This window comes from Littorina saxatilis, linkage group LG13, assembly GCF_037325665.1.
Source record: "Littorina saxatilis isolate snail1 linkage group LG13, US_GU_Lsax_2.0, whole genome shotgun sequence".
NCBI lineage: Eukaryota > Metazoa > Mollusca > Gastropoda > Littorinimorpha > Littorinidae > Littorina > Littorina saxatilis.
The window spans coordinates 33,294,478-33,308,048 of record NC_090257.1 but is presented as its reverse complement, the minus strand read 5'-3'; the positions used below and the strand labels follow the sequence as shown (position 1 = coordinate 33,308,048).

Sequence of the window (13,571 nt, the reverse complement as noted above, 5' to 3'; positions counted from 1 at the left end):
GCTACAGGTGAACAGTTATCTCCCTTACCTTCTAGAAATTTCCGGAACTGTCCAGTTAATTTTTCATTCTTCATTTCTTCCCCTCATAGGAGCAATAGCAAGTCTCTAATATCACTGGCATGATGTGCTTGCTACAGGTGAACAGTAGGCACTGAACTGGTCTTGCACCATATAGGCTGTATTCAATAAATGGGAGGTCCATAATCTGAGAAAGGAAACAATGAATCAAGAAACTAAAACCCAGGTGCACATCTGCGGCACCTAGGGAGTGTACGTCTCAACTCAACTCAACTCAAATTTATTAATCCATATGGAAATTATGTTGTAACAATACTCATTTCCAATCAAAAGAATAAGAATGCATACTAAACACAGTCTCACTAACGCAAACAGTCATCCGTCAAGTCAAGTCTGCCAACTCACAACTCACTCACACAACAACAGCAACAGCAATACAATTTAACAAAAACCATAATTCCAATAACAAAAAGACGTCCAAGAGTCCACCTCCACATCCACGCACACACAAGGTTTACAAAGCACCACATGTCGACTAGAACACCGCACATTTGGGCTACGGTAATACAGTTACTAAAAATACATACTTTACAGATAACCCAGCAACAGAGTACAGTAATAATTATGACAGAGAAACATGATAGAGGCCTCTAACATGTGATTGGTTGAAAGCATGGATAGCTCTGGGAACAAAAGAATTGCGGAAACGTGACGTTCTAGCAACCATAGCCCTCAGTCTACCACTCCTGTCAATGCGTCGAGAGTCAAATTCAGGTTTCAGTGGGTGTGTCTCGTCAGCCAAAATTGAGGTCAGTCGGTCAGTCAGTCGTCTCTGGCAAACTGATTCAATGGTCTCTTGTTTCCTGCCTACAACAGATCCAGCCTTCTTGACTAGCTTTTCTAGCCTGTCACTATCCTGTTTACTAAGGTTACCCCCCCAGCACACACATGCATATGTCAACACGCTACCAACAGTGGACAGATAGAACATTTGCAGGATGTCATTACGAACAGAGAACGATCTAAGCTTCCTTAGACAGTACATGCGCGTGTGCGCTTTCTTCAAGATTTGGTCAGTGTTGGCATGCCAAGACAGCTTGTTGTCGATCACTACACCTAGGTAGCGATAGCTTTCAACCTGCTCGACTTCAACACCAGCTATCACGATAGGCTTGTGTGCTACCTTTTTATATTTAGTCAAGTTTTGACTAAATATTTTAACATCGAGGGGGAATCGAAACGAGGGTCGTGGTGTATGTGCGTGTGTGTGTGTGTGTGTGCGTGTGTGTGTGTGTGTGTCTGTGTGTGTGTGTAGAGCGATTCAGACTAAACTACTAGACCGATCTTTATGAAATTTGACATGAGAGTTCCTGGGTATGAAATCCCCATACGTTTTTTTCATTTTTTTGATAAATGTCTTTGATGACGTCATATCCGGCTTTTCGTGAAAGTTGAGGCGGCACTGTCACGCCCTAATTTTTCAACCAAATTGGTTGAAATTTTGGTCAAGTAATCTTCGACGAAGCCCGGACTTCGGTATTGCATTTCAGCTTGGTGGCTTAAAAATTAATTAATGACTTTGGTCATTAAAAATCTGAAAATTGTAAAAAAAAATAAAAATTTATAAAACGATCCAAATTTACGTTTATCTTATTCTCCATCATTTGCTGATTCCAAAAACATATAAATATGTTATATTCGGATTAAAAACAAGCTCTAAAAATTAAATATATAAAAATTATTATCAAAATTAAATTGTCCAAATCAATTTAAAAACACTTTCATCTTATTCCTTGTCGGTTCCTGATTCCAAAAACATATAGATATGATATGTTTGGATTAAAAACACGCTCAGAAAGTTAAAACAAAGAGAGGTACAGAAAAGCGTGCTATCCTTCTTTGCGCAACTACTACCCCGCTCTTCCTGTCAATTTCACTGCCTTTGCCGTGCGCGGTGGAGTGACGATGCAACGAGTATACGGTCTTGCTGAAAAATGGCATTGCGTTCAGTTTCATTCTGTGAGTTCGACAGCTACTTGACTAAATATTGTATTTTCGCCTTACGCGACTTGTTTCTTCTAGTGTCAAAAATCATTTCTTTAGTTTTTCCTGTGTTCAAGTCCAGGTAATTCTCGTCGCACCAGTCCACAAAGCTGCTAACTTCTTGTCTGTAGTGTGTGTCATTGTCGTCAGTGATCTGTCCTGTAAGTCCAGTATCGTCAGCAAATTTGTCGATGAAGCACGACCCGTGAGAACTCCTGCAGTCAGCAGTATACAGGGAGAACAGAAAAGGTGACAATACTGTTCCCTGCGGAGCTCCTGTGTTGGTATTCAGTACACTAGAGATAGCGCGGTCTGCGGAGCACCGGTGTTTGTGTTCGGGCCATTAGATGGTACTGTACCAGCCCTAACAAACTGGGGTCGGTTGGTCAGATAGTCTGTGACCCACAATACAGTTGGAACGCTAATTTTCATCTTCAGTAGCTTTTCAGCAATAAGGTGAGGCTGTATCGTATTGAACGCGCTAGAAAAGTCAAAAAACATCAGTCTAACACATGCTCCAGGTTTATCCAGAGGAGAATACATACTGTGCAACACATGTAAAACGGCATCCACAACACTTCTACCCTTTCTATATGCAAACGTGCACACTATCTTGTTCCTGCCAGACCACAGACAAAAAAGAGTTATCTCCCTTACCTTCTAGAAATTTCCGGAACTGTCCAGTTAATTTTTCATTCTTCATTTCTTCCCCTCATAGGAGCAATAGCGAGTCTCTAATATCACTGGCAGTGCTTGCTACAGGTGAACAGTAGGCACTGAACTGGTCTTGCACTATATAGGCTGTGTTCAATAAATGGGAGGTCCATAATCTGAGAAAGGAAACAATGAATCAAGAAACTAAAACCCAGGTGCACATCTGCGGCACCTAGGGAGTGTACGTGCACACTATCTTGTTCCTGCCTCTTGCCATCTCAGAGGTATGGCGACCACAGACAGACACACAGACAGACACTCTCTTTTATTTATATGTATAGATTAGTACACCACAAACACCCTGTCGTAACTTTCAGCGACTGAAATGGAACAACATGAAAAAGGAGGAAATTTGGTGTGATGACTAACAAAGTGGCTAAAGAAAGTACAGGCACCCCTCTCAAGGGTCAAAGACCTCCTCCCCCCCCCCCCCCCACTTTCTTTTATTTTTTTTTTTTTTAAATGGAACCAAATCTAAGCAATCTGGTGCATTCTGAGCATTACTTTGGGAGACACAAGGGGAACAGGCTACAGGCATTAAGGGAGGAGGAAAACAAGCTTTCATTGGAGGAAATCCTCCAAAAGGAGGAGGACATCAAGCCCTGAACTTTAAGAACCCTCGTTTGTCATTAACCCAGTGAGTTTAATTAAGACATTTTCAAAATGCAAAAGACCCACCTTGCTCTTTCTTCTGGTGTCCTCCTCACCCTCCAGACCAGTGGAGATGCTGCTGATGTTGCTAGGGAAACCGATGCTGGACGATGAAATGTCAGCCGCAGGGTTGCCGGACGGATGCAGGTAGAATTTCCCCCTTGCCTCCCCCTCTCCCTCTTCATCCAAGTCTTCCCTCGTCGTGTCTGCGTCTTCCTCTCCCTCTCTGTCTTCCTCCTCTTCTTCATAGCAAGGAGGAGGGGGTGGGGGAGGAGGGAGCTCGTCAAAGTCGTTTCTGTAGAGGTACACGTCCTGGTTTGCCTCGCTGGCACTGCGTATCAAACTGGAAACAGAAGAAACAAACAAAACATGATTGTGAAAATGTATCAAACTGTGAACTGAAAAGACGACGGGCGCTGTGGCGGGGTGGTAAGACGTCGGCCTCTTAATCGGAAGGTCGAGGGTTCGAATCCCGGTCGCGGCCGCCTGGTGGGTTAAGTGTGGAGATTTTTCCGATCTCCCAGGTCAACTTATGTGCAGACCTGCTAGTGGCTTATCCCCCTTCGTGTGTACACGCAAGCACAAGACCAAGTGCGCACGGAAAAGATCCTGTAATCCATGTCAGAGTTCGGTGGGTTATAGAAACACGAAAATATCCAGCATGCTTCCTCCGAAAGCGGCGTATGGCTGCCTTAATGGCGGGGTAAAAACGGTCATACACGTAAAATTCCACTCGTGCAAAAAACACGAGTGTACGTGGGAGTTTCAGCCCACGAACGCAGAAGAAGAAGAAGAAGAACTGAAAAGACAAGCAAAACATGTTTGTGGAAAAGCACACAACTTGGAAAAAAAAGTTCAAAAACAAAAACTGCCTGTAAATAAAAAGAAACTGAGTAAATATTGATTTGGCATACCAAACTCCTTATCCACAAAGCTTCAGTTGAATTCTCAAACATGCACTTCAGCATTTAAACATCATTTCTTACTTCAGCATCAGCAGTTCTTCCTCAGGTGCCCAGCCACATACAGTCGAACTCGCTTAAGACGAATCACTGGGGATCGGAAAAAAAGTTCGTCTTAACCAAAATTCGTATTAAGAAAATTGATTTTTTTTTTTATTTTTATTTATTTTTTTTTTTTTTAAGTCTTGTACATTTTATGGTGTTTCAATTTGTTTCTTTCGCAACTTTCATGCTGCTTCACGTTTAGACAATAAAGTGACATATTCAGTTACATGTTCATGTGTGTCTCATGTTGAGTGATGATTGTTGAGTTTGAGTGAGAGTGAGCACACAGATGTTTCATCCAGTTGTTACGTTTTTGGTCACACACACGCACACACTGACACTGTCCACATTCGCGGTGTTCCTATCATTTGTCCGGAATCACTTACCTTGGCGACGGGTAGCAAACCTTGGCCAATTTAGTTTTTTTTGTTTTGTTGCAACATGATGTTCAAATCCAAATCGATAGCACTGACTGACTGATAAACTATCGCGAACCGGCGAACGCAAACGTTGAGAGTGTGGTTTCCCTTGTCCAAGGGAAACCACTCTGGCATCTATAGTTTTTGGCAATGGCGTCCGTTCAAAACATTGATGTTTCGTTTTTGGTATTCGCGAAGGAAATAAACGTCAGTCAGTCATTCATGTTCAGTGTCTGAGCTATCAATCACTTTGATTCTAAATTTGAAATTGTTTTGTGAGTACAGTGTAATCAGTTTAACTTTATTCAGTGATCGGTTGAGCAATGGTTCAAGCAGTCGACGCAAGGGAAGACTTTGACACATGTGATGTATTCAAACTTCTCAAATTCCCATGATATGTCGATCTCGGGACGAGTTTAAAGATTTCGTCATAAGCGTGAGTAAATTACAGACATTATGCATGCTTGGGAATCCAAAAAGTGCTCGTTATAAGCATAAATTCGTTATAAAGAATTCGTTTTAAGCATTTTTTTTAAGCATGAAGAAAGAGGTATTCAGTTGGGAACTTAAAACTAATACGTCATAAGTCAAAATTCGTAACAAGCGTGTTCGTTTTAAGTGGGTTCGACTGTATTCATAGAAGTGTTCTTTCTGTTTCAAGATAAGATAATGAATGTATTTCCTGGATACTGTAGTCAGCCAGTGTAGCCTCCCTTGCACTACAAAATGTGCATTCACAGCTGTCTGGTGCAATCTACCAGTACAAATTTTGTTGTGCTAAAATCTTCTTTTTTTGTAATAAAAAAATTTATTAGAGTAATCAAAAATAACTCAGAGATTACACTACTTTTATTTTTATTCTACAATTTGGATAAGTAATTTATGTTTCTTGCCAAAGACAAGCCTCTTTTGAAGCTGCAAGATAAAGTCTTTCGTAAAACCAGACTTCTATTGCCAGAAATGAATGCATAAACAAAATGTAAACATAAGGCACAGTCTGCAAGATAGGGTCTTTAGTAAAACCAGACTTTCCACAAGTCCCAAGGGTGTCCTTGCTTGACCAGGTACCACTATAGCACTACCAAGCAAGGCAGAAAGAGAACCAATACATTCAAAACCTGCCATCATTACCTCCTCCTGTTGGGTGAACTGAGACCGTTGTGGTCCACTCGATCCTCCTCCACGATCTCCGGAATGTTCTCCACTTCCGCCGTGCGTGACAGGCGCTTGTCCTCCATGCTCGGGTGATCCTCCGTCGTCTTGAAGACAGGGGCAGAGAACTTTCGGTCCTTCGCTTCCAGGCCGCCGTGGCTGTGAATGTGAAGTGCGGGGCTCGGAACAGGATGACGAACGTGGTTCGTGCTAATTTTTTCTGTTACGAGGAAGAAAAGTAGTTTGTAAGTTGTATGTATGAAAGATGAGGAAAAAAGGGCTCCCTAAAGCATTTTTTTTAAATGGAAAAAATACATGTTCTCACATTTTCTGTCAAAGACAACAACAACATCAACAAAAGCAATTATGCAACAACAGCAATATTTACAGGCACATAAGGTTTCAAAACTTGAGTGCACACCAGTTCTTTGCTGGTTTATTTTTTATATTTTTTATTTTGTTAACAGTTTTTCCTAAATCCATCTTCAAAACAGCTTGTTTGTTGTGTTTTGTTTTTATCCAAACAAGTGAAATGAACTCTGGGCACTCAAGGTTTGTGACATTGCTTTCAAGAAAGCCAGACTCATTTACATCGTTTATACCTTACCCTGCAGGGTTTCTGCACAGCTGTCCTTCCACGTAAAAAAGGGAGTTTGAGTGAAACTTTAGATGTAGGGTATTATTTATCTAGACGAGATTTATTGTCTTCGTGTGATTTTTTTCTTTTTTCCTTCTTTCTCTTTCTCTGTCCTTCCGCTTAAAAAAGGGAGTTAAGAGTGAAACTTTAGATGTAGGGTATTATCTATCAAGATGAGATTTATGTTCTTCGTGTAATGTTTTGTTTTGGCTTTATTTTTGTTTTGTTTTGCTCTGTCCTTCCTCTTGAAAAAGGGAGTTTTTTGCTTTTTGGCTCACGTAAGTGTAGCCTATGCGATCGTAACTTTGTCTGTCTGTGCGTTTGTGCGTGTGTGTGTGTTTGTTTGTGCGTGTGTATGTCTGTGGTAGAAACTTTAACATTTGAAGACGTCACATTATGGCGTAAGAGGGTTAGACGTCACGCGAAGGAATTACTGAAAGTCTCGGTCATTGTTATTTTGAGCGGGCCGAGACTAGTTGGCAGTCGTGTCCCTGTAAGTTACAGGCTACATGCAGACAGACAGATCTAGATCTAGTGTCTCGCTTTCTTGCACAGTGTCACCTATGCTTACTGTGTGTGTGTGTGTGTGTGTGTATGTGTGACGGAGTGATTGAGTTTGTGTTACTGTTTGTCGATTTCTTACATGAGCCTTGAAGGCTTCGCCTCTTGTTTAAAGTTGTTTTGTGCTCTTCTAATTTTTGGCTCTTGTTGTAGGGTATTATTTATCTACATGAGATTAATGCTCTTCGTTTGATTTGCTTTTGCTTTTATTTTTATTTTGTTGCTCTTCTAATTTTTGGCTTTTGTTGCTGTTGCAAAACCTAAAGTTAAATGTTTAGATACATGTGCACTGTTGAAGCTAGATACGCCCACCTCATTTCTTTTGCTGTAATTGCTTTGTTTTCTTTGGTCTACTTTTTTAAAAAAATCTTTTAAATAGAAAAACCCATTTATTCCTTCCGCCCTGCTTTCTGAACTCTTTTAAAGCCAGCGTTTTTGTTATAACAGCTCCATTGTCGGATTTATCACAGTCTGAAGAAAACAGCATAGAAAGTGCAGAAAAAGAATCGTTTTATACAACAGCTAGGTTCTTAATCTTAAAGGCACAGTACTCCTTCCCATATAAACGATTCGGCTCAGGACCATCTCAGATCTGCCCTGAGTCTTTTACACGGGATAAGACCATCCATCCACTTGGACATTTACCAAAATTCAACAGCCTAACTTCTTCCTGTGCAGAGTGTTTTTTATGGAAGGATATTGCCACACACAGACACCAATGTTAATGACTGCAAAAATAAATCAGCCTAGCTTGTTGTGCTCCATGTTCCTTATTTCATGTATGCGGCAATATTCCCATGAAATTTACTGAATAAACTTGTTTAACCCAAATCAGCAAAAAATTATTTCTCTGCACTGAGGAGCAGCTAGGCTATTATCATAAGGTATGTATCTGAGTGAAAGGATTCTCTTATTCTGTGCAAAATCCTAGAAAGATCTGTGACAGTTTCATTCTATTTTTTCCCCTTTTATCTGAAACATTATTGTATTGTCCAATACCTGGGAAAGTGGGGTTGCTTCCTCCCAGTGGAAAGCTAGCAGCAACAGAGTCAGTCACTTTCCAGGTGCGTGCATGTTTAAGTGTAATCTGAGCCACCTTCAGAATAGCAGAGGAATAACCAAGGTCTTTTATGTGCCACAGTGGTGACACAAGGATGGGACATGGGTACCATCTCTGAGTCTACGCATGAAGTTGACACGAGTCCGTTCCCGCCTTAATTTCGAACCAAGGACCCGCGGATCACAAGTCCAGTGCTCTACCAACTGAGCACGAGTCCTATTTTCAAGACCATTTCCAAAGGAAGGAAGCAGAATCTTTCACATCCTGTAATTTGATTTTCACCTTGCATGGCTCTTTGCAGGAAATTAGGTTTTCTGCCGCTCTCCACAAAGACGGCCACACTTTGCAATCAATAATCAATTATTCATGTCCAACTATCTTGAAATATTTCTTTTCATCCTTTCAGGCACACTGCCTTTTGTGCGAGCAACCTGAAAGTGTGGAATCTGTGATAAGAAAGACTGTCTCTCTGGCAACAATACAATGCCTAGTTTTGGTTGTGTGTGCGTGTAAAAAACCTGTGCTCTGAAAACAGCAAAAAGAACTCCGAAAATGAACAGACTGCTAAGGTTCTAAAATCAAAAGAAAACAAGAAATTCCTCCGAGGTAGGAAAAACACCCCCGTCCTTACCATTCTCACTGCCACCAACTGAGAAGGTTATTTCCCTTTGACCATTAATATGTCCCTCTATAAGTCCTTGTAGAATCTTAATCCACCAATAACTCCCTAACCGTGTGTTTGACTGGTCCCAATTTTTGTAAGGACCGTCTCAGGAATGTATAGAACCTGTTCACCAAGTTTGGTGACGATCGGTCCGTTCATTCTTGAGATCTATATGCGAACACAAACACACAAACAAACAAACACATCGACCGAATCCTATACACACCCCTATACCGGGGGTGTAAAAAGAGAGAAAAAAGCCACGGTTTTAAGTTTATAGAAAGTTTAATTATTGACAAAACAAAGCATTTATCTAACTTTACTTTATAAACAGTAAATGTTTTGTTTTGTCCATTATTAAGCATTCCATAAACTAATCTTTCTTATTTTTTTTTAATTTAAAAAACAGTAGTTTGGTTATAGATAAGAGTGTGAGACTGTACGCATGTATACCGCATGTGTTTGCTTGTTTGTCAGACTGCTGGGTAAAAATCTATACCGATCTGGTGTATGTAAACACATTGATGAATGTATGTGTGTCACTGGTATGGTTTTTTCTCTCCCACTTTGAAGATCTCTAGTAAAGGGGAATTATATTGAACAAAAATCTCATTTGGGGTGGTTATAATGGGTAGGTGGTCATTATCCAGAGATGGTCGCCCAGGCAGGTTCAACTGTACTAACAAAGTGTACTTTGAGTGTGGGATAATGTATGTGATTTTGTGCATATGTGTGAGAGAGTGTGTGAGTGTGAGTGTGAGTGTGAGTGTGTGTGAGTGTGTGTGTGTGTGTGTGTATGTATGTGTGTGTGTCTGTGTGTATATGGCTCCCCATGTCTGCTCACTCAAAGCTTAGGTTGGCATTGCAAGTAACCGGAGACATTGTGCAACATGTCCTGACAGTATAACCGAGTGGCTCATGATTTACTCTTGCAAGTAACTAAACTGAAGTTTTCCCTATTCTTTATCAGACAAAACCAGTGTTTGGATCCCTGGTAGCGCACAGGTACCGTCCCCAACCAAGCCCAATACATGATAACACGTTGGATGGAATGGGAGATATTGTGCAATATGTGTATTGACATGATAATAGAGTGTCTGATTTGAAGACATGAACCGTTAAAAAACAAGTTTTTGGATCCCTGGTAGCTCACAGGTACATTGGAACCCCAGCTTGCCTTACACAGGAGCTTTGCCGACAATTTTGAGAGTTGATTATCTGTATCATAACCGTGTTTTGTCTGTCTGTCTACTTAACAGACCAAGGGTGGACATACTGTAAATGTAACGCTTTGTTTTTTCAATAAATTAAACATTCAACCTGCAACCTACGCTATGCTAACTTGGTTTTTCTGTCCCCAGAACTAGTGTCTATTTGGGACATGACGTGGTTATATGCTAGACCTTCTTCTTCTTCTTCTTCTGCGTTCGTGGGCTGAAACTCCCACGTACACTCGTGTTTTTGCACGAGTGGAATTTTACGTGTATGACCGTTTTTACCCCGCCATTTAGGCAGCCATACGCCGCTTTCGGAGGAAGCATGCTGGGTATTTTCGTGTTTCTATAACCCACCGAACTCTGACATGGATTACAGGATCTTTTACGTGCGCACTTGGTCTTGTGCTTGCGTGTACACACGAAGGGGGATAAGCCACTAGCAGGTCTGCACATAAGTTGACCTGGGAGATCGGAAAAATCTCCACACTTAACCCACCAGGCGGCCGCGGCCGGGATTCGAACCCTCGACCTTCCGATTAGGAGGCCGACGTCTTACCACCACGCCACAACGCCCGTCATATGCTAGACCAACCTACCATTCTTGTTTCCGAGTTTAAGACCTCCATTGCAAGACGTACGTCCTCCCTGGTGTTAAGACCTTGTTTTCTCAGATATTCTCTTTAGTTTGTCTGTACATCTATTTTCATTTTCAAGGCTGCCTCTCCCTCAAGACCTGACATTTTCTCACTTTTAGAAGTCATAAATGTGGTTTCTACTGTGTGTACCATGGCGGATGCATGATAAAACATAGCGGGGGCAATGGGAGACATTGCACGACACATGTCCTAGCAGACAGGGTAATGGAGTGTGTGATTGTTTAGATTATCTGCAGTGATTGATCACCAGGGTCCACGGCCATTAGTGGACAGTGGGATATTGATATTGGCGTTGTCATCATCCTGGTGAAATTCTGGCTGCTGGGCTAAGAGAGGGTTTATGGGCAAGATGCGGGTCGTAAAATCTGTGCTGTGTTTCTGTGTTAGTGTGTGGGGGTAAAGGAGGTTTATGGCTATTTTTAGTGTTGCTTTGCAGGTCTGTGTTTTGGTGGTGGTGGACTCTGTGTGTATGTGTGTGGTTGTGCGTGTGTGTGTTTTTGTTTGTGTGTGTTTGTGTGTGTGTGCACGCGTGCGTGCATGCATGCCTTTTTGTGTTTGTTTGTGCATGCGTGTGTGTCGGTGTGTCCATGCATGCACCAGTCACACTACATGCCTGTGTCCGCCAGCTAGACTGCCTGACTGCCTGCAGGCATATGACAGGGAAACTAGCACTAGCTTACAGAGGGAGAGAAACTCAGACTGAGTGCTGAGGTTGAGTGAGAAAGGCATGCAAATCACAGACATCCCTGGCCAGGAAAAGGAATACAGTGAGACCTGTTTATAACCACCACCCAAGGGGTGACCAAAAGTGATCATTTAACAGGTCGCTATGGAAAGGTTAACCACCACCCAAGGGGTGACCAAAAGTGATCATTTAACAGGTCGCTATGGAAAGGTTAATTATAGGGTGAAAAACTGGCCAGGGAGTATGTACTTGTGGTGGTTGTAAGGCCCCCCCCAAAAAAATAGTCTGTTTACGGTAACCCGACCGACCCTATTTTTTTCGCGCGACCCTAGACTTTTTTTTTGGTATTTGAGAAAAAAAAGAAAAAGTTTTTTTTGCAAAATAACGTAAAAATATGGTTTTGGGGAGAGAAAAAAAATTCCCGACCTACCGACCCTATTTTTTGGGCCTATGTTACCGTAAACAGACCTATTTTTTTTTTTGCCTAATAGGCAGGTGGTCGTTATTAAACAGTGGTTGCCAGGCCAAGTTCCACTGTGCATAGAGCACAACAGAGATACAGTAGAACCCCCCACCCACCCTTTTTCAGATGTAAAAAAAATCTGAGAAAATTAGGTGTTAAAATGGAGGGAGTCCTAAAATGAAGGTTAATTTACATAATTTTATAAACAGAAAATGTGAAAAAGCAACTGGTCTTAAAAGAGAAGGTCTTTAAATTGGGGGTTCTTAAAGGGGGGTTCCACTGTACACAATTCAGTCCAGCCTAGCAAACCCACCAGCACCAAGATATTGACTGTGTACTGTTGTGTGGCTTCATATTGATTGATTTATTCACCCACCTCAGGTGGATGTGGCTGACCCTAGAGTCAAGAATGAAAGACCTCCTTTTTCTTTAATCAATGAAGTCCTCAGAGAAGAATGACAGACCTCCTTAACTTTTACTTTGATCAATGATGTTTGTAAATGTAATGACCCATTTTACTGCATGCTTGGTGCATGAAAAAGAGAGTGGCAGAGTGCAAGAGGGAGAACTGGTGCTGACAGAGAGAAAGCTCAAGGTAATGCAGCAGCACCTCCCGTTTAAGACCTCCCAATTTAAGACTATCACCCTTATAAAGACCTGGTTTTCTTAGACTTTTTGTTCATAACCTCAGTAAATGTACCCCTATTTTAAGACTCCCTCCTTTTTAAGACCTGGTTTTCTCAGTTTTTGTTTGTTTTTCTAGGTCTTAAAAGGTGAGTTCCACTGATCAGTAACACCTCCCTTTTGAGACTTTCCCCTTTTTAAGACTGCTTTTTTACATTTAGTCAAATTTTGACTAAAATGTTTTAACATAGAGGGGGGAATCGAGACGAGGGTTGTGGTGTATGTGTGTGTCTGTAGAGCGATTCAGAGAAAACTACTGGACTAATCTTCATGAAACTTGACATGAGAGATCCTAAGTATGGTACCTCCAGACGTTTTTTTAATTTTTTTTGATAAATGTCTTTGATGACGTCGTATCCAGCTTTTTGTGAAAGTTGAGGCGGCAGTGTCACGCTCTAATTTTTCAACCTAATTGGTTGAAATTTTGGTCAAGTAATCTTCGACGAAACCAGGACTTTGGTATTGCATTTCAGCTTGGAGGCTTAAAATTTAATTAATAAGTTTGCTCATTAAAGTTGTCATTAAAATCGATTTTTCGCAAACAGATTTAAAATTGATTGCATCGTATTCTTCATCACATTCTGAATCTAAAAATATATACCTATATCATGTTTACTCTTAAAATGTGATCATAATTAACGAAAATAGATTAATTAGTCTTACGATTAAAATTTAAGAAATCAATCCAAAAATGATTTCATCTTATTCTTTATCATTTCCTGATTCCAAAAACATATACAATGATATAGATATGAAAGGTTGTATTCAAAACAAGCTCAGAAAGTTAACAAGAATACAGAAAAGCGCGCTTTCCTGCTTAGCACAATACGCTACCGTGCTAATCGTACGTGTCAATATCACTACGTTTTGCACGTGGAAGGTGAGCGATTTCCTTCATTGACGAAGCGGCTGTACTGTCTTGGTGAAAAAATACAGTGCG

General features: G+C 41.1%; 1 protein-coding gene across 1 annotated transcript in view; it reads right to left on the bottom strand.

Moving 5' to 3' along the window:
• LOC138945871 (FERM, ARHGEF and pleckstrin domain-containing protein 2-like) overlaps positions 1 to 13,571 on the bottom strand; it is a 103,277-nt gene that overhangs the window by 21,965 nt on the left and 67,741 nt on the right. Inside the window, exons 15-16 of the mRNA XM_070317390.1 lie at positions 5,984 to 6,224; positions 3,454 to 3,769 (exon numbers count right to left, since the gene is read on the bottom strand). Coding sequence (XP_070173491.1) covers positions 3,454 to 3,769; positions 5,984 to 6,224 — 557 coding nt within the window. The remainder of the gene's footprint in view (positions 1 to 3,453; positions 3,770 to 5,983; positions 6,225 to 13,571) is intronic.